This window comes from Aspergillus luchuensis, chromosome 3, assembly GCF_016861625.1.
Source record: "Aspergillus luchuensis IFO 4308 DNA, chromosome 3, nearly complete sequence".
NCBI lineage: Eukaryota > Fungi > Ascomycota > Eurotiomycetes > Eurotiales > Aspergillaceae > Aspergillus > Aspergillus luchuensis.
In genome coordinates, this window is record NC_054851.1 from 282,929 (window position 1) to 304,267 (window position 21,339).

Here is a 21,339-nt window from a genome sequence, read left to right on the forward strand (position 1 = left end):
AAGTCGCTGACTTGCCGCGGGTAGTACTTTGGTCATTGCCAGCCTTGCGCAAGAATATCCCGGCCGGATAAGGCTCCCCGACAGGATAAAACCGGCGGTGTCGAACCATACGCGCATGCATTTGCTCCTTCGTATTCTCAAATTGTACTTCTATTTAAACGAAGTGGTAAGAAAAGACAATATATCCAATTGCTGATCATGCGACTTATATACAAATCTATATGCTATAAGACAGGGGAATTATAGGTCTATGGTCATGAGTAATGGTGATGATGACATGTCTGCCCTTGCCAGTAAGTCCTCGTAGGAAGCAGCAGAGACAAGAGCATTTGATGCGTATGCAAAGAAGATATCTGCGCACGTAATGGTAGTGGCATGCGCGATTTGTGTTGACCCGGTAGGGCATAATTTAGGGTCGGTTGAGCTGTTCGCGGCGGTAAAAGAGCAGGAAGCCCCAACTGTTCAAACGTTAGAAGAAGTTCATATCAAGAATAGAGAGTGAGGAGCCTTACCTTGCCAGGAGCTGGAAGAAGAGAGCGATCCAGAACCATGCGTTACCGACCTTGTCCACCGACGTGCCCACATCCGGGGAGATATCTCCAGGACCAATCTTGTTGGGGGCGAAGCCGCGGGCGCAGATGGTGGCGATGGATCCCAGAGCTTGGGCGGCCAGCAGGACGAAGCAGACATGTACTCTAGTCATGGTCTGCAGCAGAATCATACCCAATCCGACTTGTTGAATTTCGTCAAGGAGTCCCAGCCAGAGCCACAGGCAACGGGTCACGATCGATCCTGACACCAAGCTGCCGGCCCAGGGGAGATAGTAGCCGATGTTGGAGGTTCCCCACCAAGTTTGTGCCCATCGGGGAGCACCCAAACTGAGACCAAAGACTGGCAAGATCCAGCTGTGTTCCTTCGACAGGGCACGGAATATGACAAGAATGGCCACCCATAGGACGACAAAGAAGCCAAACACAAGGAGGACAATCTCCCAGGGCTTGACGTGCTTGGACGTCCAGAGGAAGGACCAGTTGCGGCCGAAAGCAGCAGAAAGGAACCAGTTCTGGACGATGACCATGAAGAAGAACCACAGTATGATGCGTCGACGGAACAGAGACTTGTAGAAGAACAGGATACGACTGGGAGCTTGACGGTAGTAGTTGGGCAAGCCCAGGGCCAGCAGAACTCCAATGACGAAGCAGAGGGCAGCGATGGGCATCACCACGGCTGTGAGTCGCCAGGAACTCAGGGCCGCCACAGATACACCTCCAACTTCGGCGGCAGTGACCTTGGAGCTCCAGAACCAGAGCGCGACCGTGTAAATCTGGGAGATACCTTGAATGATACTGGCGCGGAACATCCAGTCCTTGACAGGCACAGCACCCTGGTCTCCAAAGTTCAGAGCGAAGAACAACGAACCGCTAGAAGATGCAATGGCGTAGACGCCAGCCGCAACATTCTGAGCCCAGGACCGGCCAAGAGAGGTGAGACCGAACGGCGAAACACCGATAACGATGAATGCCAAGCAGTAGATGAACCACGGAAGACTGAGGGAGATGACGGCCGGGAATCGATGATACATGAACCACCACGCGATGGAGGAAAGGCAGTAAATAGCGGCGATGACGTACAGCTTCACAGCGGTCTCTCCGACCTGGCCGACAAGCAGGGTGATTTGTGCCGAGTTGGTGGCGATGATCTGACCCAGTCCCAGGAAGAGCGAATACACTGGCCAATTGCCCAAGCGGCGTCTCATGAATCGCTGAACAGCGATCGGACGCGTGTAGCCCAACCGCATCAGCCAGCGGTCAATCTCATCCTCCCCATTGAGTTGTTCAGAGTCCTCACTAGAGTAGGACTGGCGGTTGTCTGTACCGGGCCCATCATGTACGACACTGACAGAGCTAGGAATCGCGATCCCACGGTCCTTGGGTTGTTTTTTGAGCTGGGCGTCGTTGTATGAATTGTAGAACTTGCGCTCACTCTTCATCAAATAGACCTCGATGCAGTAATCCGTAATGGAGTTCTTCTTGTTCAACTTGTCAAGCGACTGCTCGAAGCGACGAGTGAAGTGACCAAGGCTGTCCGTGAAAGTCGGGTCCACCTTCTGCAACTCGAAGACGGGCTGGTCCTTGTCCTCGCCACCAAGACTGCTGAGGCGGTTATGGTCGCCAACCACGGAGGGCAACGACAGCATAGAAACAGTCCGGAAATGAGTCATTGGCGGCGGTGTTGGACACGCTGGAGTGGAGATCTGGGAGACGGGGTACGGGGATACGGGTCTGGACAAGTAGGAGGCGCGGGGAGTACTGTCTCCAGTGATCGCATGGGGGGAGAGGGTGTTGTTGACAGCCTGCATGGCCTCCTCTGGGGAGATGTAATCCTCCTGCGGCCTGTGGTCATCTTCGTCAGCGTCGGTGTCGTGCTCATCTTCTCCGTGATCAGTGGAGATCTGGCTCGCGGTCGCTTGCTTCTTCGTCAAGCGCTTTCTGCCCTGACCAGGGCCGGACCGGCGACCCAGTGACAGTTTACGGTTGAGACTACTATCGCGACTGCTTCCCTCGGAGGCTTGAATCTCTTGAAGGCGAGCGTGGGCCTGCTGAATCATGGCTTCAGGTGGGGTGTCCGAGCCGTCAGACCTGGAGAGAGCCATGTTGGGAAGCGCCACGGTGGAGTAACGCGCACTCTGAAGGTTTTGCAGGTCCCAGACACTCTCCGACTCCGGAATAGATCCAGTCACTGTGTCCTTGTTCTTTTCATGGTGAATCTTGATCGACGTTCGCTGGAGGGTTTCGAGTTTCTGGATCCATTCGAGAACGGGGAATCGCTGCTTAGCGGAGTTTGCGCGCATCTGCGCTCGGGTTTCTGGAGACGAGTCCAGAGCCGATTTGATGGCAGTCCTGAGCTGGTGTAGGAGATGGCGAGTGGCGTCCGATTCGACGGTGTACCACCAGCCTGGCATCTGACCCAAACCTCCAATGCGAGATCCAATTCCCAAAGCACCCTTTCGACCGAATTCGACAGCAATCAATCCGAATGGCTCATCGCGAGACGGGATCAGAGCAAAGTCAGCACCAGAGAAGACACACGGGGGTAAAGCAGTAAACTCAGGTCGCGAGAAGACCCGGCCAGGGAACATAGCCGCGATCTTCTCCAGCTTGATGGCAGCCAGTCTTCCGTAAAGATCAATAATGGGACCAACACAGATCACCTGCACCTGCGGCCGGTCAGAAAGAACGGCGGGGATGACATCTGCAATCAGATCGACACCCTTCTGCTTAGACCAACGACCAACGAACACCAGGAGGTCAGCCTTCGGATCCTCGGTCAAGCCTGCCCACTTCTGAGCCTCGAGCTTGTCCGTGATGCGTTCCTCGTAAGACCGAGTTAGAGCTTTCTCGTCAGGAGTATCCTCCAAGGCCGCAGTATCGGTCGGGTCAGGGTTGGGCAGACTACCAATCTTGTCCAAACTCCAGAAAATGGGATACCGCGCCCATGAACGCTTTCCATACTTCTTGGACACACCGACCGCGCCAAATCCGCGCTGATGGAATCGGAGGTAACTCGCTCCTGTGTGAAGCAGGTTGAACACATTTCCGAACTGGCAGTACTTTGTGGCGACTTCAACGGGCAGGTTAAAGACTGAACAGACTTCCTTCTTTTCTTGCTGGGTACGGAGGGGCCAGAGTCCCTGGAACTCGGCGTTGTGCAGAGACAAACAGACGGGGATTGTGCGTGTCGGTAGGAGGTACAGCGGTGCCAAGCATCCATGGAAATCGTTGATGTGGTACATATCGATCGACGGGAAACGCTTGATGGTCTCTGCGATACACTGGTTCCAGGCGGAGTAGTAAATGGCACTGTCCAGGTCATCCATCCGCGGAGGGTACGGCTCTGCTTTCGTCTGCTGCCGGAATACGGGAGCATCAAGAAGGACGTAGGTGATGTTGTTCAGAACATGATACTGCACATTAACGAGGTAGGGGTTGTCCAAGATCTTCACGACGTATGGCTCTGTCGGGGTATCCTCGGGGTATTCGATATCTCCCACGCAGGGAACCACCCAGATGAGGTTCTGGTATCCCAGGTTTTGGGACATGAGCTGGGCCATGACTCCCAAACCACCAATCTTGACCTTGGCCTGCCAATCCGCGATATCGTACTCCATGGTGGCAATCAAGACGGTGCGGCGTTTCTCGGGGGCTCCTGCAATGGCCAGATCGCCTGCCACGGCGGCAACCTCTGATTCTTCCCGGTCCATTTGTCCATCACCTCCAGCTTGACCCTTCATCCTGCGCCAGAACAACAGCGGCAACTTGTCTTCCTTAACCACATTGCCATCGGTATTCAGCTCAACGCGGTAAAAGGTTCGGATGAAGATGAAAACTCCCGCCAGCCCCATCAAGATCGGGACGACCCAGAGGAGAATGAAAAGCACAAGCTGGGCCCATCCAGATCCGACGGGGAGCAGTTCATAGCGGAGGTTGGCATCATTAAGGGAGATGGTCCAGCCGAGGTGCGGGAAGGGGGGCAATTCGGTGATGTTGATCACGTTCGAGGACAAGTAGGAGGGAGGCAAGACCTGTACAACTGATGAGTTGTCAACATCGCCATAGACGTTCGTCGTCTCCGGAACACCGTCCTTGCCAGTGCCCCAGACACTGATCTGTCCCACGGACGGCCATTCGTAGACGAAATCATACTTCCATCGGCGATCCTTCGTATCAAACCGCATCTTGCTGTCCAGACCTGCATCATAACCGTATTGATTGTACGGGCCATTCCACCACAGGTGGGGAAATCTGCGGGGCACATCGGATTCCCAGTCATAATCACCCTCCTGGATGTAATCACTGCTGCCAGTAAGGCGGGAGAAATACTGCACCCGAATGTGAGTGCCCTTCCATTTCTGGGCATCTGTACCCGTCCAGGTCGGGAAGTCGATCGTTGTGTTGCCACCAGTGTAGTCCGTCCAGTTCGACCAGCTCCGGCCAAAGTCAGTCGTGTAGCGAAACTGATCAGCGCCAGCCGCATCATGCTGAACATAGTAGCTGCCGTTATCCGACTTGTGCACTAGGCTGGTAGAGTAGTTGGCAAGCGGCGATATCAACGGGTTGGTGTGGGTTCCGACTCGGAATAAAAAGCGGTCGATGGCATCTACGCGCGTTCCGGACGTCGTGGAGGCATTCTTGACGGTGATCTGGTGGATTCCATGATAGACATTGGTCAAGTTCGCGGACCAGGTCCAAACAGTGGGAACTTCGCCGACGTAATTGTTACTGCTCGTCCTGGCTGTCACGTTGGTGCAGCTCACGCTGGACGTGTCAAGGGATGCATTGACGCCCTTGATGGTGGTCGAGTTCAGGGAGATTGCTTTTGTGATCGCACTGCAATCCATGGTCTTGGAATAGCCCAGCTGGATTTCCAGGGTCTCCCCAGTATCCTCGGAAGACAGCAGGCGTGCATCATGACCGGGGACAAACTCGGTGACCGTAGGGCCAGGTTCAACGAAATCGCTAGCCTTGACGTAGGCCCGGAATTCCCATGGCAACAACTTCATTTTGGTGGTGCAGCCGTAGGACTCGGTGCCGTTGCTAGCGTCACTTGGTCCATCCTGCAGCGTGAGTTCATCGTAGGGATAGAAGAGGTTCTTCAACTTCGTTCCCGACTCGAAAGGAGACAGAAGAGCGGAGTCCTTGCTAGAACAATTCTGGCCATATGTTTCCGTTTTATTGGCATTGTGATATACGAGCCAGAGAGTATCGTTACTGGTCGAGGCCTCTTTCTGGACGCCGGGGTAGTAGCTGCGCAAGACCGACCAGAGACCGGTCACCGTCGGGGTAGTCGAGGAACCCGGAAGATAGAGATCCTGGGTAAGCTGGGCAATGGTTTGAAGATTGAATCCATCATTTGCTACTGGGTAATGCTCTCGGATTTCAAACATGCGCTTCATAATGTTGCGAAGGGGATGTGCCGGGTTCCGTTGATCGTAGGTAACAGTGATATCGTTGCAGCCATTCAATCCCTTGTCGTTGGGGAAGTCGTAGAATTTCGAGGTGTTCAGTGAGAAGCAACCATGCGTCCACCACGCCGTCTGGTAAGTCATAGGCTGACGACCGAACAAATAGTTGGAGGCAGTCGCATCGAAAACGTACATCTCCTGCTCCTCGCCCCAGAGAACCAGAGGGATTCCCGGCAGCTCCAGCGTAACAATGTATAGACCCAGTAAGTATTTCTCCGTACCATTCTTGATGGCTGGCCAGCGGAAGTTATCCTGGTTCGACACACCATACATATGCCTGGGATCCAACTCGCCCGTGAAGGCATTGATGAAGTCGTTAGTGACGAGCATGCCATTCCAGGCTTCGATGAAATCGGTGGGCAGGTCAAAGCCGGCCACCAGGTTCCCGTCCATTCCCAGGAAACGGGTCATCGAACGATAGATAGTATAGTGAAAGGCCGCGGCGTCCAACGCTTGCAGGCCATCATCACGGAGGAAGTAGGAATCCGACGATGCATTCGTCAGCTTCGCGCCAGCGTCCGCCGAATCAGGCGTCTGGTTTGGCTGACGACCCCGACCAAGGTAGAGACTGCCAAAGGTGTTGCCCGAGGTGATTTCTCCCGGCAGGAAGAAGTTCTTCTTTCCGTATTGTTTGGCACATTCACGGTAGACGGCGAGCATGTCACCCAGCGGATCCAGAGTGGCTTGGACGGCTTTGTCAAATCGGAATCCATCAATATCCAAACTGGCGATCACGATGCAAGAATGGCGGGTGATAACGTCGCGAACCGGCTTGTGCCATTCTCGCAGACGATCTTGCACCGAGGCAAATTTGGTGAGCTGTCGCTTCCAGTCAGGGAAATTACCAAATGCCTCGAGTTCGCCATACTGATCGAAATCACTATTGTAGCAACCCTTTAGGTCCTGCACACCACCGGAAGTCAACGGGTATCCCGTCTCGTTCCAGAACCTCGGGTAGTTGCAGGTGTCGTTGTAGTCATTGCCGAACTTGAAATCAGCGTACTGTCTCTCGGTGACGTACTCCACCTCGTACTCTTTCGCATTGAAATCAGCCGAATCGTTCAAGTGGCCCTTGAAACCGATCAGGTTACTCAAACTGCACGGGAGATCGTTAGTGGCATGGTCGTCTTGAATACTCGGGGCATACTCACGTTGCCAATGTATTATCCATAATCACGTACATATCCCGGTCGTGGATCTCCTTGATGGTGCGCCTCCAATCCGACAGGGTGCCATGGTGCTTATCGAGGAGGGTGGTATCCACTGGGGAGTAACCATCGTAGCCCCAGGGAAGGTTCATCAATCCCGTACCAGCGAAGTAGATTCCCTTATACAGTCAGTTAGATGGAGATGACATGGGGGGACAGTAAAAGAGTGGTGAACCTACCTTGAATCCCATTCCTCTGATGTAATCGAGCGTATCAATCAAACCGACTAGGTCACCGCCATGGCGCATCTGATTCGAATCAAGTACATGCTCGTAGGTGGTGCCATTGATATCGTCGTTAGCGGGATCTCCGTTGGCTATGCGGTCCAGGAAGATGGTATAGATGGGGAAGCGCCAGTTGTCTGGCGACGGATGATAGGTGTGATTAGGCCATTCTCCCCAATAGTTTATCGGTCCCTCTGCGGTTTTATTCTCATTCAAATTGTAGTCAACGAGCGACTCATCGTAGGGCCAGCCCACGGTCGTGACGCTGAGGAGCCCCAGAATGAGCACCACGCAGCGCTGAACCGTCGTGCCGAACATGATGGCAAGCGGCGTGTGGTACCAGAAATTCTGTGCCAACCAAGGTCCAAAGGATTATGCAGGAACCTAATGCCACATGCCCGAAACTTCCGCACCGAGTACAGCGAGAGAAAGCAGCACAAAAAACGAATGACTTTGGGGTATGAAACGAGAGAAACGTGGGAGGAAAGCTTTCCCAGGGGATGGTTGAAACGAGAGAAAAAAAGAGGAAGACAGCGAATTGCTGCTGGGAGGGTTACTGCTGCTAATGCTACGAGAGACCAAAGACTAGACTACTCGATGACGAGAGACAAGCGCGGTGCTTAAGCCGTCGTGAGACCACTATCTAAAACCTTTCGCCCGCGGTGGGGTCGACAGGCCCTGCGATCCAAGACACCTGTTCGGTCATTCTCTGCTCTGGGTGGCTATTATTAGGAAACGTCATATCAGGATAGCATGATTGGGTGAGGTGGAGGCGGGCCTCGTCAGTACACCCTCCGTCATTCGATAATAGTCAACAGCACTGGATGTGGAGGGTATAGGTGCGTGTGTGCTCAGTGCTGATGGTGGTGATCCCTGGACTTTACCGCTGGGGCAGCCGCCACTACTGCAGTCACTGAGAGATGATCAGTGTGACCGACACTCAGAGCGCTAATCTCGATCATCCTAATTTTTTAAGTTCAGTAAGAACGAAGATGTTCTTGTTCTGTTCTTGTTCCTGTGCCTGTGCCTGTCTGACCGACAACAGTATATCCGTGGAATCCCATCAGTTATTGCCAAGGTACAAAAAAAAATCTGATGTCGGGCCAGCAAATGGGGCGAACATTGGTCGTTGTGTTTCGGCACAACCAGGGTTTTCTTTTTTCTTTTTTCTTTTTTTCTCTCTTACCATTTGCCTTCGCGCAGATTCTATGGTTGGAACCAGGCGCGGCTCGGTGGAGATCCGAAACCATCTGGACTTTGCTTATAAACACTGTGAGTGGGCATGTCGCGGATCCCATCCCCACTTCGATGGCCCACGTACCCTCCAGCGAGTCGCCAGATCCTGTTATTTGTGTTATCTCAGCGGACAATTCGCAGTCAGAGGGCAAGGACCCTGTCCCATGCCTCACACCTGGCCAATGGGCATTTCACGGCGCCATGCCTTGTCCTGCCGACCCCGGTTCGGCTGCATCGCCACTGGCCCCGTCGGGATATCGGACAACACTTCATCTAGGGTTTCTAACTGGGCGGCCAGTCTGGCCGTTATCAGCCCAAGAAAACGCCTCATAAATCGCATACAGTGTCAGACGTCATGGAACCTATCAGAGTGTTTCGGTCTGCTTCGGGATTGCCCCGTCGTCGTTGAAGGAGGGGCAACCAGGCACATTTTGAATCCACTCAGACACTGACACAGTCCGGGTCGCAGAATGAGTGCCAGACCATCCTCCTGTCCTTGGCCCTTACCAGACAATGTCCCGATTGACTTTCTGTGGTTCCAGCCCAGGTTCCATCCCGGCTTCAGAAATGCTTCGCGATTCTTCGATTCTTTCACACAGAAAGCTTGTTGCAAAACTGTGGCTTCGCAACAACCCACTGATGAGCCACGGTCGCAGATGTGCCCCTCAACCAGTGCATGATGCTGACATGCCGCACATACCCAGGCACACTCTCAACAAGAGAGTCAGTCAGTCTGGTTGGCGAACTTGGACGCGTACGCGACGAGGTGGCCTTTCTGAAGATCAGCGATCTCGCGGTGATGTTGTTGGCTGAAGAGAAATGCTAGATCTCAGCGCGGGACGGGCAGTGACCCGATCAAAGCCCACCAGGATCTTCACAACCCTTACTACGATGGGTAGTGTTCTTCTATTTTCATGACAATCCTTTAATAACATTGCCGCCGAAGCGAAGTTGACTGACTCTGTAGTTCATGCGAGTTAATTCCGGCAACTCAGTTACTATTCACGGTCTGAGATCAACAAACACCATCGTTTGTCTCACCGGGGGGTTTTGAAGTGAGCAGAAGCAATATGTTCTCCCGCGATAGAGCTATATATAGAACACTAACCGCCGCCATTACGTAGGCAGAAGCAGTCGACTGCTTCACTTGGTCGCAGACATGAATCAGACGCTAACATTCACCGCTGCCGTTTAGACATGGAGTGTCTGCCATAGATCAACTTGTTGGTTTCCACCCGTCCTCTATCCCACCATCGTGCCTCGGCCCCAAAAAGCATGATATTGCGAGCTACCACTCCAATGATTTCTTTTCGCTCGAAGACTGCTGTGTTGTACTGCATATGCATCAGGTGCATTGGTGTTGGGGGACAAAAACAAAGCAACTGAAAGGTGAAAAATAACAGGTGAAAATAAGCAGGCAATCCTCTACGCAAGTACGTGGTACGTCGCACACCGTACCTGCAGGCTATGAAAACCCAATGCCACATGTGCACAGCGGGAGAAAAAAAACTCAATTCCAGGCTGCTGCTTGCATGCGCAGATTTTTCCATCCAGTCGCCTAAACTGACTACATCTCTGGGACCGGATTTCTCCGTGAATATACGGTCGGATTACACGCAGCTGGGAGTTCGAAGACTCCTTCGATCAGAAGAACGAAGATTTGGATATTTCTGGTAGAATTGGGGCGAGATAATCTCGGCAGGGTTCAAATCCAATCGCATAAACTTGTTTATCATTGGGGCCAGGCCGGGTTCCTGCTGCTGTCATCCAGATGTTGAATGAACCGTCTCACCAGGGGCATCGAGTCACTCTTGGCGATATGCTCACTCATTCACACAGCCCCAAATCCTGCTGAAGAGGATGGCGCCCAGAGGTCGATTCTTCTAGTCTTCCCGGATCACCAGTGTATGGAAAGTTCTAGGCTCTATGAGAAATTTGACAGCGAAGTGACTACCGGGGCCAATCCGTCGTTGTCATTGCCGTAAATTACAGTATAGAGCTTGCTGTGTGATTGATAAAGTGGCGAGACGTGATTGATCATTCCATGATGATAAACACTTACCTCCATCTCCAGGCATCAGCACGGGTAATCCAGGTGATCTATCCAGCTTTCCGCTGAGTCCCGCTCCGGGTACTAATCCAGCCCGCTCCCGAACGCGACGAGCACCACGAATCGCGGTCGATCGCATTTGGTCCGGAACGCTCACAATGAAAGTCTCTAGCTGTGTTTTGGCGGCCATTGGTATATGCACCGCTAGGTTGCCTGCTATGCTGTGATTTGCTTCCTTGGTCACTTTATCCAAATGCCTAGGGCATCAACAGAAGGCGTCCAGCATGAGTTCTTCATTTACGCGCCAAAAGCAAAACTTGAACTAGCTGGTCTTTCAAGACCGATCCGGCTGGTTTTCGGGCCTCCTCATGATAAAAGGCTTTCAATGGCTTGCACTAATTGACAAATTTAGTTGTAGCTTTGATATCAGCGCTTCGGGCATTGAGGGCCTGAATGAAGAGACGGAAATGAACAGTACAAAGTAGTATATAGAAAATTTCAATCACTAGACGATGATGGGACTATTGCGAGTAATATGAGCCTAAACATCTAATCACTTTATTAGGAGGCAAATTCCAAATGCCAACATATGCGACCGGCCCAGGTTCCAAATTCTCACCCTGAACGAATACTAGTAGGGGAAAACTCATCCTCAATACCTCCACAATTGAAGCCTACACCGCGTCGCGAGCAACGTGTAGTACGCCACTCAATATGTCAGTAATAGTAAAAGGATGGCCTGTAAAATGTGACTTGGGCGCACTAACTTCCACGATAATGATGGTGAGTGTGGGCACGATTCGATATGCCTAGACATTGCTGTGTTGACGGCTCTGGGTACATGATGCCTTGATTCATGAAGTCATGGAGTGAAACGCGAGAAAGTGAGTATCGTGAAACAATTCTTCTGCTATAGAGTATAAGAGCTCCAACAGCCACCAAGCACTCGAATTGCTTGGATGGTGCTCTTCAATGTATTCGCATAGTACTATATATATTGACATCCTGCCGGGCAGTACTACTTATCTACTAGTCCGTCGGTAAATGGGTGCACCAACTACTTTGCAATGTATGAACGAACTACTAGTATAAACCGTGGCAGATGTGCTCCCACGCTTATTCATCTATGATATCGGACAATTCCATGGGTTTGTGCCAGTCGATCAGTGTCCACCGGAGATATCTCATCGAACATCATGATGCTCTGCTAGGACCCACATCATCCCGGGATGGGATGACCTTATTGGCAATGCAGACAGCCCCAAGCTAGTACTGATTACACAGCACTGCATAGTACTTAGTTATTACCTATTTGTGTACATAATGGCCCTATGATTTCTTTGGCACCCAATCAAAATTGCAGGTAGGGTGTTTGTACACATTCATCGCCAGTCTTATGCAGTTACTTACAGTCTTTACACTGGTTACAAGCAGTTCGATAAACTTGTTCGGCTTGTGTGAACCTTCATTATCCACGCTATCCAGTGATTGTGTCCCTACTTACTACTGTAGCAGTACAAGTACTTAATACTGAGGACTCCTCGGTCGCTCTCCACTGGCACAAGAGAATCCCACACACCAGTACCAGAACAGACAACATTGCAATGAATACCACCACAACAAAACTATCCACACATCATGTTGATGTGTTTTTTGGTGACAGATGAGCCGGAAGCTTAAAGAAAGATCCGGCCCTTACCCCCACCTCGGGAAGCTTAAGATACTAGCCGAAGCAGCCAACTGGCGTTGCGATGTTACTTATTATTACTTATTAGGCCTCCAGCAGAAGAATGGCGGTCGCGTGATTTGGGGCTGACTCCATAAACTCTCTTTCTTCCCCGCGAAAACACCAACTCTGGCCTGCAATTCTCTATCCCCTTCCCCCAATCCCCATTTTCTCACACTACTCTGGGTGGCGCCCCTTCGCGCCCCTTCCAGTCATGCTGGACTTCTACACGCTGGCGGTGCTCGGCCTCCTGGCCGTCTTCGGGTACGCCTTCACTCGTCGCGAGAAGCCCGACCCGCGCGAACCACCATTGGTGCGCAGCAGTATTCCCGTGGTCGGCCATCTGCCGTGTTTCTTGTGGTATGGCTTATCATACTTTACCATGCTAACGTGAGTCTTGGAGTCCCTATAAACTCGGTGATTGGGAACTCGACGACAGACCTTCTAATGCGCCGTAGCGAGAAACATGGCCTACCGATTTTCGGCCTCAACATGGTCTTCACCAAGAGCTACCTGGTCACCTCGCCTAGCATTCTGCTGTCCATCCAACGGAACAAAAAGTCCCTGAGCTTTGACCCGTTCCTCAGCATGGCGGCCGAGCGCATGGTCGGCATTCGTGGCCCGACGCTGGAGCTGATGCGCGAAAAGCAATCGGGCGGCCAGGGATTGAAGCAGACCGTCATCCATGCCATGCAGCCCACGCTAATAGGCGCGCCCTTGGATCGCATGAACGAGCGCATGACGCGCCTGCTGCGACCCCTGGTCGATGAGCTGGCCAGCGCCACCACCATCGACCTCTACGGCTGGTGTCGCCATGCCATCACGGTCGCAAGTACGGATGCCTCGTATGGGCCACTGAACCCCTACAAGGATGCGAACATCGAGGAATCATTCTGGTGAGTGACTCGTATTCTACGCGGATTTAAGCGAACTATGGGACTGAGTGGATAGGTCCTTTGAGTCGCACCTCAGCCCATTAATGGCCAACTTCCTCCCCTGGCTGACCGCGCGCACTGCGTGGCGGGGGCGCGAGGCGGTCGTGGCCGCTTTGGTGCGGTACTACGAGCAAGGGGGCCATGAGGACGGATCGGAGATGACCCAGGTACGATGGAAGACGATGCGGGAGGCCGGGATGTCCGCTGCGGATATCGCACGAGAGGAGGTAGGCATGGGCATCGGGCTCCTCTCCAACACGGTTCCCGCCGCCTTCTGGGTGCTGTATGAGCTGTACTCCCGACCCGACCTACTGGAGGAAATCCGGGAGGAGATTCGCACGAATGCGCTCCGCGTGGACGCCGACCAGCGACACATCATCGATATCTCGGCTCTACGCGACAACTGCCCGCTCGTGGTCTCGAGCTTCCAGGAAATCCTACGCGTGCAGTCTGCATCTGCCCCGACGCGATTTGTCATGGAAGACGTGATGCTGGCGGATCAATATTTTCTCAAAGCGGGAAGTATGATCAACATGCCGGCCAAGACGTTGGGTCGCATGCCCGAGGCATGGGGAGAGACGGCGAGTGAGTTCGATGCGCGGCGGTACATCCGGTCGGAGGAGAAGAACCCGCGGCGCACGGCAGGCTTCATGACGTTTGGAGTGTCCCCCGTCATCTGTCCCGGACGACACTTTGCCAGCTCGGAGATTCTCGGATTAGCCGCTCTGTTGGTGCTCCGATATGATATAGCGCCGGTGGATGGCCAGTGGCGCACGCCGCGGTTGAACTCGATGGCGGTCGCGTCGAACATGCGACCGCTCAAGGATAAGTTTCCAGTGACGGTGCGTCCACGCAGCGAATACGCGGGAGTGGAATGGGACTGTACGGTGCAGCCCGGGAGTGGAGTGTTTAACTTGATGGTGGGATAGAGTAGTAAGTAGTTTGTACGATGTAGAATGGGATGAGTAACTGCCCATTAAAATTTGCCATGGACCACGTGGCTGGTTATACCTTGTGTTTTTCGAGAGAAAAAAATTCCGGTCGCTGCTGCAGTCAAAAGTGAAAGAAAGGTGATTGAGCACGTGGCCTGTATATCTCCGAGTCATGCCCCAAATCGGGGTGCATCGACCCATTTCACTGATTCTAATCGAGTCCGATCCGACCAAGAATACTACTAATCGCTACAACTACGTTGAGCCACCTCTGGTAGCAGCACTTATTTTTCATGATGAAGCATCCATGCATTCATTCATCCTAACAGCAGCTGCGCCAGCTGCAGGATGCGCCAGAAAGGGCGGCACGTGGGCCCAAGCGCCGTCCTGATTAGAAGTTGATTAGAAGCCCCCATCGAGCCCACGTGCCTGACAGACTGGCAGTTCCATCCATGTCCCTTGATTCTTTGACAAAGAGAATCAGTGAAGTCTCCATAAACAAAACAATATGCTGTTGCTTCAATACCCTCTTCTGATATCTGGCATAGGGTGTAAAGGGGAAATAGCAGAAAACTTTGAAGTTACAGCATCCCAACTTTCTGCACTGCGACCGCCTATCGCGAATCAGCAGCGATGGCTCTATCGCGCCACCACCCCCTGTACCATCGAATAAGAGTGCGACCTGGTGGCAGATTGGCTCGTTGCTCTGCACGCGCCCGATTGCCCTGCAACGAGCGTCCCTCCGAGCTGCGTATATTCCTCCCTACGGATTCCCCCCCCTTACTCCATACATGGGGGGCCAACCGGCGACACCCAGTGAGCCTTGCACGTGGAGCGAGGGTGTCAGTTGGGCTGGATCCATGGTGTCCCCACTTCAAGCTTTGAAGCAGAGAAGCTTGGTACCTACCCAGTAGTAGTAACCCTATCTAGGACTAAGTACTCCATAGGTAGTAAGTAGACACTAGCCAAAGTGGCTCGGGGACACCGAACCACGAGTTCCTATCGTCGTCTGCCGGTGGGTCGCCTATCTCTCTCTCTCTCTCTGCTTACTGTGTAGTCAATATCCTCATGGTTTACGCTACCGGAGATAGGCAGAAAATGTCTGTCAAAGTGTCCCCAATGCACCAGTGAGATACGAGGAACCTGGCCCATTCCCTCGTGCGCACGCCGTACTACCTCAAACTTGATCCTTTCCCCACCACTGAGATCCGCTTTGCATTTCACTCTCTTCCTTCAGACCAGTTCCCTGCCGCGATGATGGGGCAATTTCCTCGGACAAGCTTTGCCCGCTGCTGCAGGTCACCGACTCTATAAAACCTCTCCCCCACCCACCGGTCGAGCGTCTTCATGCTGCTGATTGCCGCCACTGTTGGTAGGGTATCCCGTGGTCTCGTGCCCCGGCTGGTTAACGTTGCCCCTCCTGCTGCTTCCCCCTTGCTTTCTCTTCTTCTTCATCTCCTCCATTTCTCCCAGTTAGATCTGTCTATCTGTCAGTTTTCGAGACTGCAATCTAAGTCTACACAATGATGGACCGCAGTGACGAGAAGACCAAGGAGCTGGTGGTGTCGCCGCACGGTGACCCTCATGTCGATGAGGATCCCTTGGCCGACACCGAGAAATCCTTCTGGGAGCGCAGTTGGCCTACCTTTGCCTGTGGTGCTGGTTTGTGGTCGGATGGATATTTGCAATATGTCAGTGACCTCTTCTCTTTCAATATGTCCCTTGAGGTTCAATCGCACTGACATAGGTTATGGCCGTCAGGTCATCGGTACCGTCAACACCATGCTCGACAAAATTTACCCCAAGATCTACGATGGCTCTACCTACAGTCAGAACGTCTCGTCCATCGCTTTCGCTGGAACGGTTGTTGGCATGCTCTTTTTTGGCTACCTCTCCGACCATTGGTCTCGATCCAACACCCTCATGGTCTCCACTGTCATCCTGTTCGTTTTTGGTGCTCTCTGTGCCGGTGCCTATGGCCATAATGGCAGCCTTCCCGGCATGTTCACAGCCCTGACGGTCTATCGCTTCTTCTTGGGCCTAGGTGTCGGAGGTGAATACCCTGCTGGTTCCGTCGCCGCCGCCGAGAGCAGTGGTGAACTGGCCGAGGGCACCCGGCATCGCTGGTTCATTCTCTTCACTAACTTTCAGCTGGATTTGGCCTCTGTCGCTTCGTCGCTTGTGCCTATGATTGTTGTGCTCGCCACTGGAGAGAATCATCTTCGCGCTGCCTGGCGTATCTGCCTGGGCCTTGGTGTCATTCCTCCGCTCAGTCTGATCTATCTGCGGATGAAGCTGAAGGAGCCCGCCGAGTACACCCGCGAAAAGATGAACAAATTTCCCGTCTGGCTGATTGTCAAGTAAGCCTCAGCTCCCTCCCCCAGATGAGATCAAAACATAACTAACAGGAATATTGACAGATTCTACTGGAAGCGTTGGGTAAGCCTGCCAGGAACTTCAGGCAAACCTTACCATTTCGAATGCGCTAACTCGTCCAGTGTGTCGTATCTTTGATCTGGTTCATCTACGACTTCTCCACCTACTCCTTCAGTATTTACTCATCCGCCTGGTTGGCCGATATCATTGGCGATAGCGCGCCCATGTGGCAGACACTCGGTTGGAACACCCTCATCAACGTCTTCTACCTACCCGGGTCTGCTCTGGGCGCATTCCTGAGCGATTGGTACGGTCCGCGCAACACACTAGCATTCGGAGTGTTCGTCCAGGGAGCCATCGGCCTGATCATGACCGGATGCTATCCCTACCTGGATACCCCTCACTACGTGGCCGCCTTTGTCGTTGTCTACGGGTGAGTCCATCCCCGATCCATCCCCATTTGTCCCACTTCGCACTAACCACCCGGATGACAGTATCTTCCTCGCCATGGGCGAAGTCGGCCCCGGCGACAACATCGGTCTCTGTGCAGCCAAGACCTGCGCCACGCCCATCCGCGGTCAATACTACGGCACCGCAGCCGCCATGGGCAAAATTGGCGCGTTCGTAGGCACATACGTCTTCCCCGTGATTGTCAAGAACGCCCCGAACAAGATCCGCCAGGGCCAGGATCCGTTTTACGTGTCTAGTGCTTTGTGTATCTTTAGTGCGTTTTTGGCGTTCTTTTGCTTGCCTCATATTGGTCAGGTAAGTGACCTGTCAATTCGATCTGATGGAGGATACATGACAGTGCTAATTGGAAATAGGATACCATCACGCACGAGGATGCTCGCTTCCGCGCCTATCTCGAGTCCCACGGGTACGACACATCTAGTATGGGCACGGCGGGCGGCGAGAGGCAGAGGACGCAGTGAAGTATGCATCCGACGAGTTGGACGAGCCATGTGTATCCTATCCTATTTTCATTCGACGAAAAGTGTATTCTTGATCATGAGCATACTAGTTACGGTACATAATTCTAATGCCCCCTTTACGGAGATATAATCTGTACCCTATCGCAATGAATGTACTACCCACCGCAGTGTGGATAAGTCCATAACATAGAAACTACATATGAAATGCAATCTGCTAGCCAACGTCACATGTAAAATAGACAGGACCAGAAACGGTAAGCTGCAATGTTTATCATGGATAATGGCCCCCGACCCCCGACCCCCGACCCACAACTCCGGCCCATTATCTCTGCGTCAAATAGATAACCCTAGATAACAACCCTCTCAAGTGACCCCTGCTATTGCAGCCCAGGGATTCCCACGCTAACCGTCCTGCAGGAAGATACTAGACTTCTACCAGCTTGCCTGCCACCACCGGCCGTCCGTTGGATCTCCGGGCATCCGGCAGCCGGGGCTACGATAGATTTCACCGTCGTCTACGTAGTAACTTGTATCTGGAAAGCTTATCTTTATGAGCATGTCAACCATAAGATAATCAATGTATGCTGCAGAGGTTCCGACAGAGAATGGTCACTCGAGCGTACTGTCTATCTCCTAGAGTAGTTGTCATCGCTAGTCTCGACTGATTCGTATGATAAGCTTAGTTGCTGGTCGATTCGAGAACTTCCAGTGGGGTTGTAATTGAGAGATAAGGCAACATTCAAGCTATCTATCTATCTATCTATCTATCTAGTATGTACTTATGATGGTTGAAGCTTGTAGTGCATGAGAGTTGAAAGGTGATAGTTTCTTAGTAAAACACCACTACACACGCACACACACCCTAGCTACTGACAGTAAAGAGTGCTCTAGCATACTGGCCAGCAAGTTAGCAGTCATTTTAAACGTAGCTGGTTCACCCAATCGTGGAAGGAAAGGCCGCTTCGCGCAACGTTATAAGCAGTCGTATCCTGATTATGTGGCGGGCCCCAGGTGTATGTCTCATCTTCAATTTCCAGCACATGACGCTTAAACATAACGGCCTGCAATACAAGGAAGTGCAAGGAAAGCTCATCGCGAAAGGATTCCAAAACATGCTGCCAATGGTGCTTGGTCTCCCCTGGGGTGTCTTCTTGGGGCAAAGGGCCGTACGGATCGTCAGGCTGGGCTAGACTGACTGCTTTTAGAATCAGGTCGGTCAAGGTAGGCGATACAGCACGAAGAAATTCCATCAGAGCTTCCGGCGGGACCACTAGATTCTGCAAACGGACTTCGCGCAGGCGTGGAAATTGTATTCCCGGGAAGATCTCAAGAATGGGGAAAGTTGTAGGGGGGTAAGACGAGCTGTTGGAGTCGAATTGATACCGTAGTACCTCGAGAGTCGGGCCAACGGCTGTCAACAGCTCACGGGGACGTTCTGGATGGTCGCCCTCCGGTGTTCCCTCCAGACAAAGGTGTAAGTTCAACAAGCCTTTCATGAGGGAAACAAAGGATGTCCATTCTTTTTGAGTCAGCTTCAGCCTGGCAAGCGCCACGCCATATCAATGCTTGCCACAGGTTGACAGATGCTTCACGTTCTGACCACTCGCAATCAGGGCTCTAACAAGGAAGCAGAAAGCTCGATCCTGCTCTCTGGAGATCCATTCGTGCCGGCGGAATTCCTTGGGGAACTTGGGGGGAAAGCCGAGGTCGTCTGTTAGACTGCGCCAGCGTAGACATATCGAGTCACGACTTCCTTCGGCAGGGCGATATCGTAACCCGACTGTAGTTAAGTTGACAAAACGGCTCATACAGTGTCGGAGAACGCGGATGGCAGTCGGCGACTTCAGTATGCGTCGATGATCTTTCATGACGAAGCGAAAATCCTGATAGTACTGCGAGACATGGGCTGAAGCGGAGTACTCCTCAGGCTGCTGCTGTCGCTGTTTCTTCAAGGCCAATCGAATACAGTCCCAATACGCGAAACCATAGGGAGGCATTTCATATTCACCATTGAATAGCTCCGGGACAAGTCTGAGCTCTTCGACATGTTGGCGAATACCCTCGTGCATGGAAAGCTCATAGAGTTGGCACAGTCCGCCGGAGGTGCACAAGACGGAGATGCTGCGGAAGACGCGTCGAAACGAATCGAAAGTGATGTTGTAGAGCGACCGACAAGTCAGTCGAAGCGCACACCAGGCTGGTAGCTGCAGATAGGTGCAGATTTTCCTCACCAACTCAATGGGAAGACAAGCGAAGGACATGTTGAGAGAGAGAGAGAGAGAGATTCGATGTGTTGATATTACCAGGCTGCTGGGGAACGCAGAGCGCGTCTATATACTGTCGAGGCATTCATTCGTTCAATCATTCATTCACTGTCGCCAGGCACCTACCTCTGCTGCCTACCGTGGATGCATCTATCATCAACCCCCTAATTTGATTAAATCCGACGTACATGCTTGGATTGAATACGTCCTCCCCCTGCTCCTGCCGTTCTATAAAGAATAGATATTTAGTTAGGGGTCACCGGCATGGCCATGGGTGGTAGTTTTAGGGGAGCAGCAGTAGCGACCAGTCTGGATGGGCGATGAGTTTGTTGGAGAGTTTAAGTTGGTGAATACATATTGATTAATTAACCTTGGACGGCGGGCCGGGCCACGACCATAGCCAAGGAACCTTCATGGCAAGGAACTCAAAAAAGAAAATGTATAAATCTCATTGTTTGGACATGAATAATGAAATCGGATTTAGAACTTAATGGTCGATCTGGGGCCACGGGAAGGAATTCGTCAGAAGGATGAAGAAGAAAGGAGAGACGGAGAGGAACAGTTGGGGCAGTGGATCCCCCGCCGATCGATCCCTTTTTCCCTCCCACCAACCCGGGCGGTGGGTGATCCGTGCACGCGAGTCAGTCATCCTCCCCTCCAGACTGAAGCTATTCCGACAGGGATAGTATTCCTCTTTCCCTTCAATACCAAATAAACCAGCAACTCTTCTTCATACAGATATAGTCATGGCTTCTACCACCTCCCCCCTCCGCCTCGAACCCGCCACTCTCGAGGACCTCCCTGCCCTCACCGACCTCTGGTACAATGCCTTCACCACCGAATCCATGCTGACCATCTGGCCCGACACCCCGGGCGTCCGACAATGGTGGCACGAAGCCAACGAGCACGACATGCGACACAAACCCGCAGAGAAATTCCTCAAGGTCGTCGACACCTCCCAGAATAACCGCATCGTCGCCTACGCCAAATGGTCTCTGCAGACGGCGGAAGAGCGTGGTGCTCGCTGGCCGGCCTGGCATCCGGATATGGATCCGGTGCATAATGATGCCTTTGTCAAGCAGCTGGAGACATTCCGGGCTGCGTTGGTGGGTGGGGGGAGACCGAATTATTGTATGTTTTTATGTTCTCTCATCTACATAGCTTTGAGAACGGGCTGGTTTGCTAATGGAACGTGGTAGATCTCGATATGCTCGCGACTCACACGGATTACCGACGGATGGGCGCCGCTCGTCTGCTTCTGGAATGGGGCTGTCGCGCTGCGGACCAGGCAGGCGTGCCGGTCTACATTGATGCCAGTAAGGCGGGCAAGCCCGTCTATGAGCGCTTTGGCTTCGAGGATCGTAGCCATGTCTTTGGGGATACGGGTGCCTTGGCACCTATGGTGCGGGATCCACCGAAGAAGGATGCTTGAGG

At 52.7% G+C, this 21,339-nt stretch overlaps 6 protein-coding genes across 6 annotated transcripts; 3 read left to right on the forward strand and 3 right to left on the reverse strand.

Annotated features, from left to right (window-relative positions):
• Nucleotides 1-409: 409 nt before the first annotated feature.
• ags3 (alpha-1,3-glucan synthase Ags3) lies at nucleotides 410-7,772 on the reverse strand (the record flags this gene model as incomplete). The annotated part of the gene is made up of 4 exons (XM_041686564.1): nucleotides 410-458; nucleotides 513-7,118; nucleotides 7,174-7,349; nucleotides 7,410-7,772. 4 exons carry the CDS (start codon nucleotides 7,770-7,772, stop codon nucleotides 410-412), a joined length of 7,194 nt encoding a protein of 2,397 aa, XP_041540536.1.
• A 4,908-nt stretch (nucleotides 7,773-12,680) lies between these two features.
• AKAW2_30090S (cytochrome P450) lies at nucleotides 12,681-14,330 on the forward strand (the record flags this gene model as incomplete). The annotated part of the gene is made up of 3 exons (XM_041686565.1): nucleotides 12,681-12,856; nucleotides 12,925-13,362; nucleotides 13,418-14,330. 3 exons carry the CDS (start codon nucleotides 12,681-12,683, stop codon nucleotides 14,328-14,330), a joined length of 1,527 nt encoding a protein of 508 aa, XP_041540537.1.
• Nucleotides 14,331-15,856: 1,526 nt separating this feature from the next.
• On the forward strand, nucleotides 15,857-17,641 carry AKAW2_30091S (uncharacterized protein; the record flags this gene model as incomplete). Its single annotated transcript, XM_041686566.1, has 6 exons — nucleotides 15,857-16,024; nucleotides 16,095-16,693; nucleotides 16,754-16,772; nucleotides 16,832-17,142; nucleotides 17,204-17,474; nucleotides 17,534-17,641. 6 exons carry the CDS (start codon nucleotides 15,857-15,859, stop codon nucleotides 17,639-17,641), a joined length of 1,476 nt encoding a protein of 491 aa, XP_041540538.1.
• Nucleotides 17,642-18,555: 914 nt separating this feature from the next.
• Nucleotides 18,556-19,137, reverse strand: AKAW2_30092A (uncharacterized protein; the record flags this gene model as incomplete). Its single annotated transcript, XM_041686567.1, has 1 exon — nucleotides 18,556-19,137. The coding sequence occupies one exon, from the start codon at nucleotides 19,135-19,137 to the stop codon at nucleotides 18,556-18,558; it is 582 nt and encodes a 193-aa protein (XP_041540539.1).
• Nucleotides 19,138-19,200: 63 nt separating this feature from the next.
• On the reverse strand, nucleotides 19,201-19,902 carry AKAW2_30093A (F-box protein; the record flags this gene model as incomplete). The annotated part of the gene is made up of 1 exon (XM_041686569.1): nucleotides 19,201-19,902. One exon carries the CDS (start codon nucleotides 19,900-19,902, stop codon nucleotides 19,201-19,203), a length of 702 nt encoding a protein of 233 aa, XP_041540540.1.
• Nucleotides 19,903-20,651: 749 nt separating this feature from the next.
• Nucleotides 20,652-21,337, forward strand: AKAW2_30094S (GNAT family N-acetyltransferase; the record flags this gene model as incomplete). Its single annotated transcript, XM_041686570.1, has 2 exons — nucleotides 20,652-21,036; nucleotides 21,105-21,337. 2 exons carry the CDS (start codon nucleotides 20,652-20,654, stop codon nucleotides 21,335-21,337), a joined length of 618 nt encoding a protein of 205 aa, XP_041540541.1.
• Nucleotides 21,338-21,339: the final 2 nt, after the last annotated feature.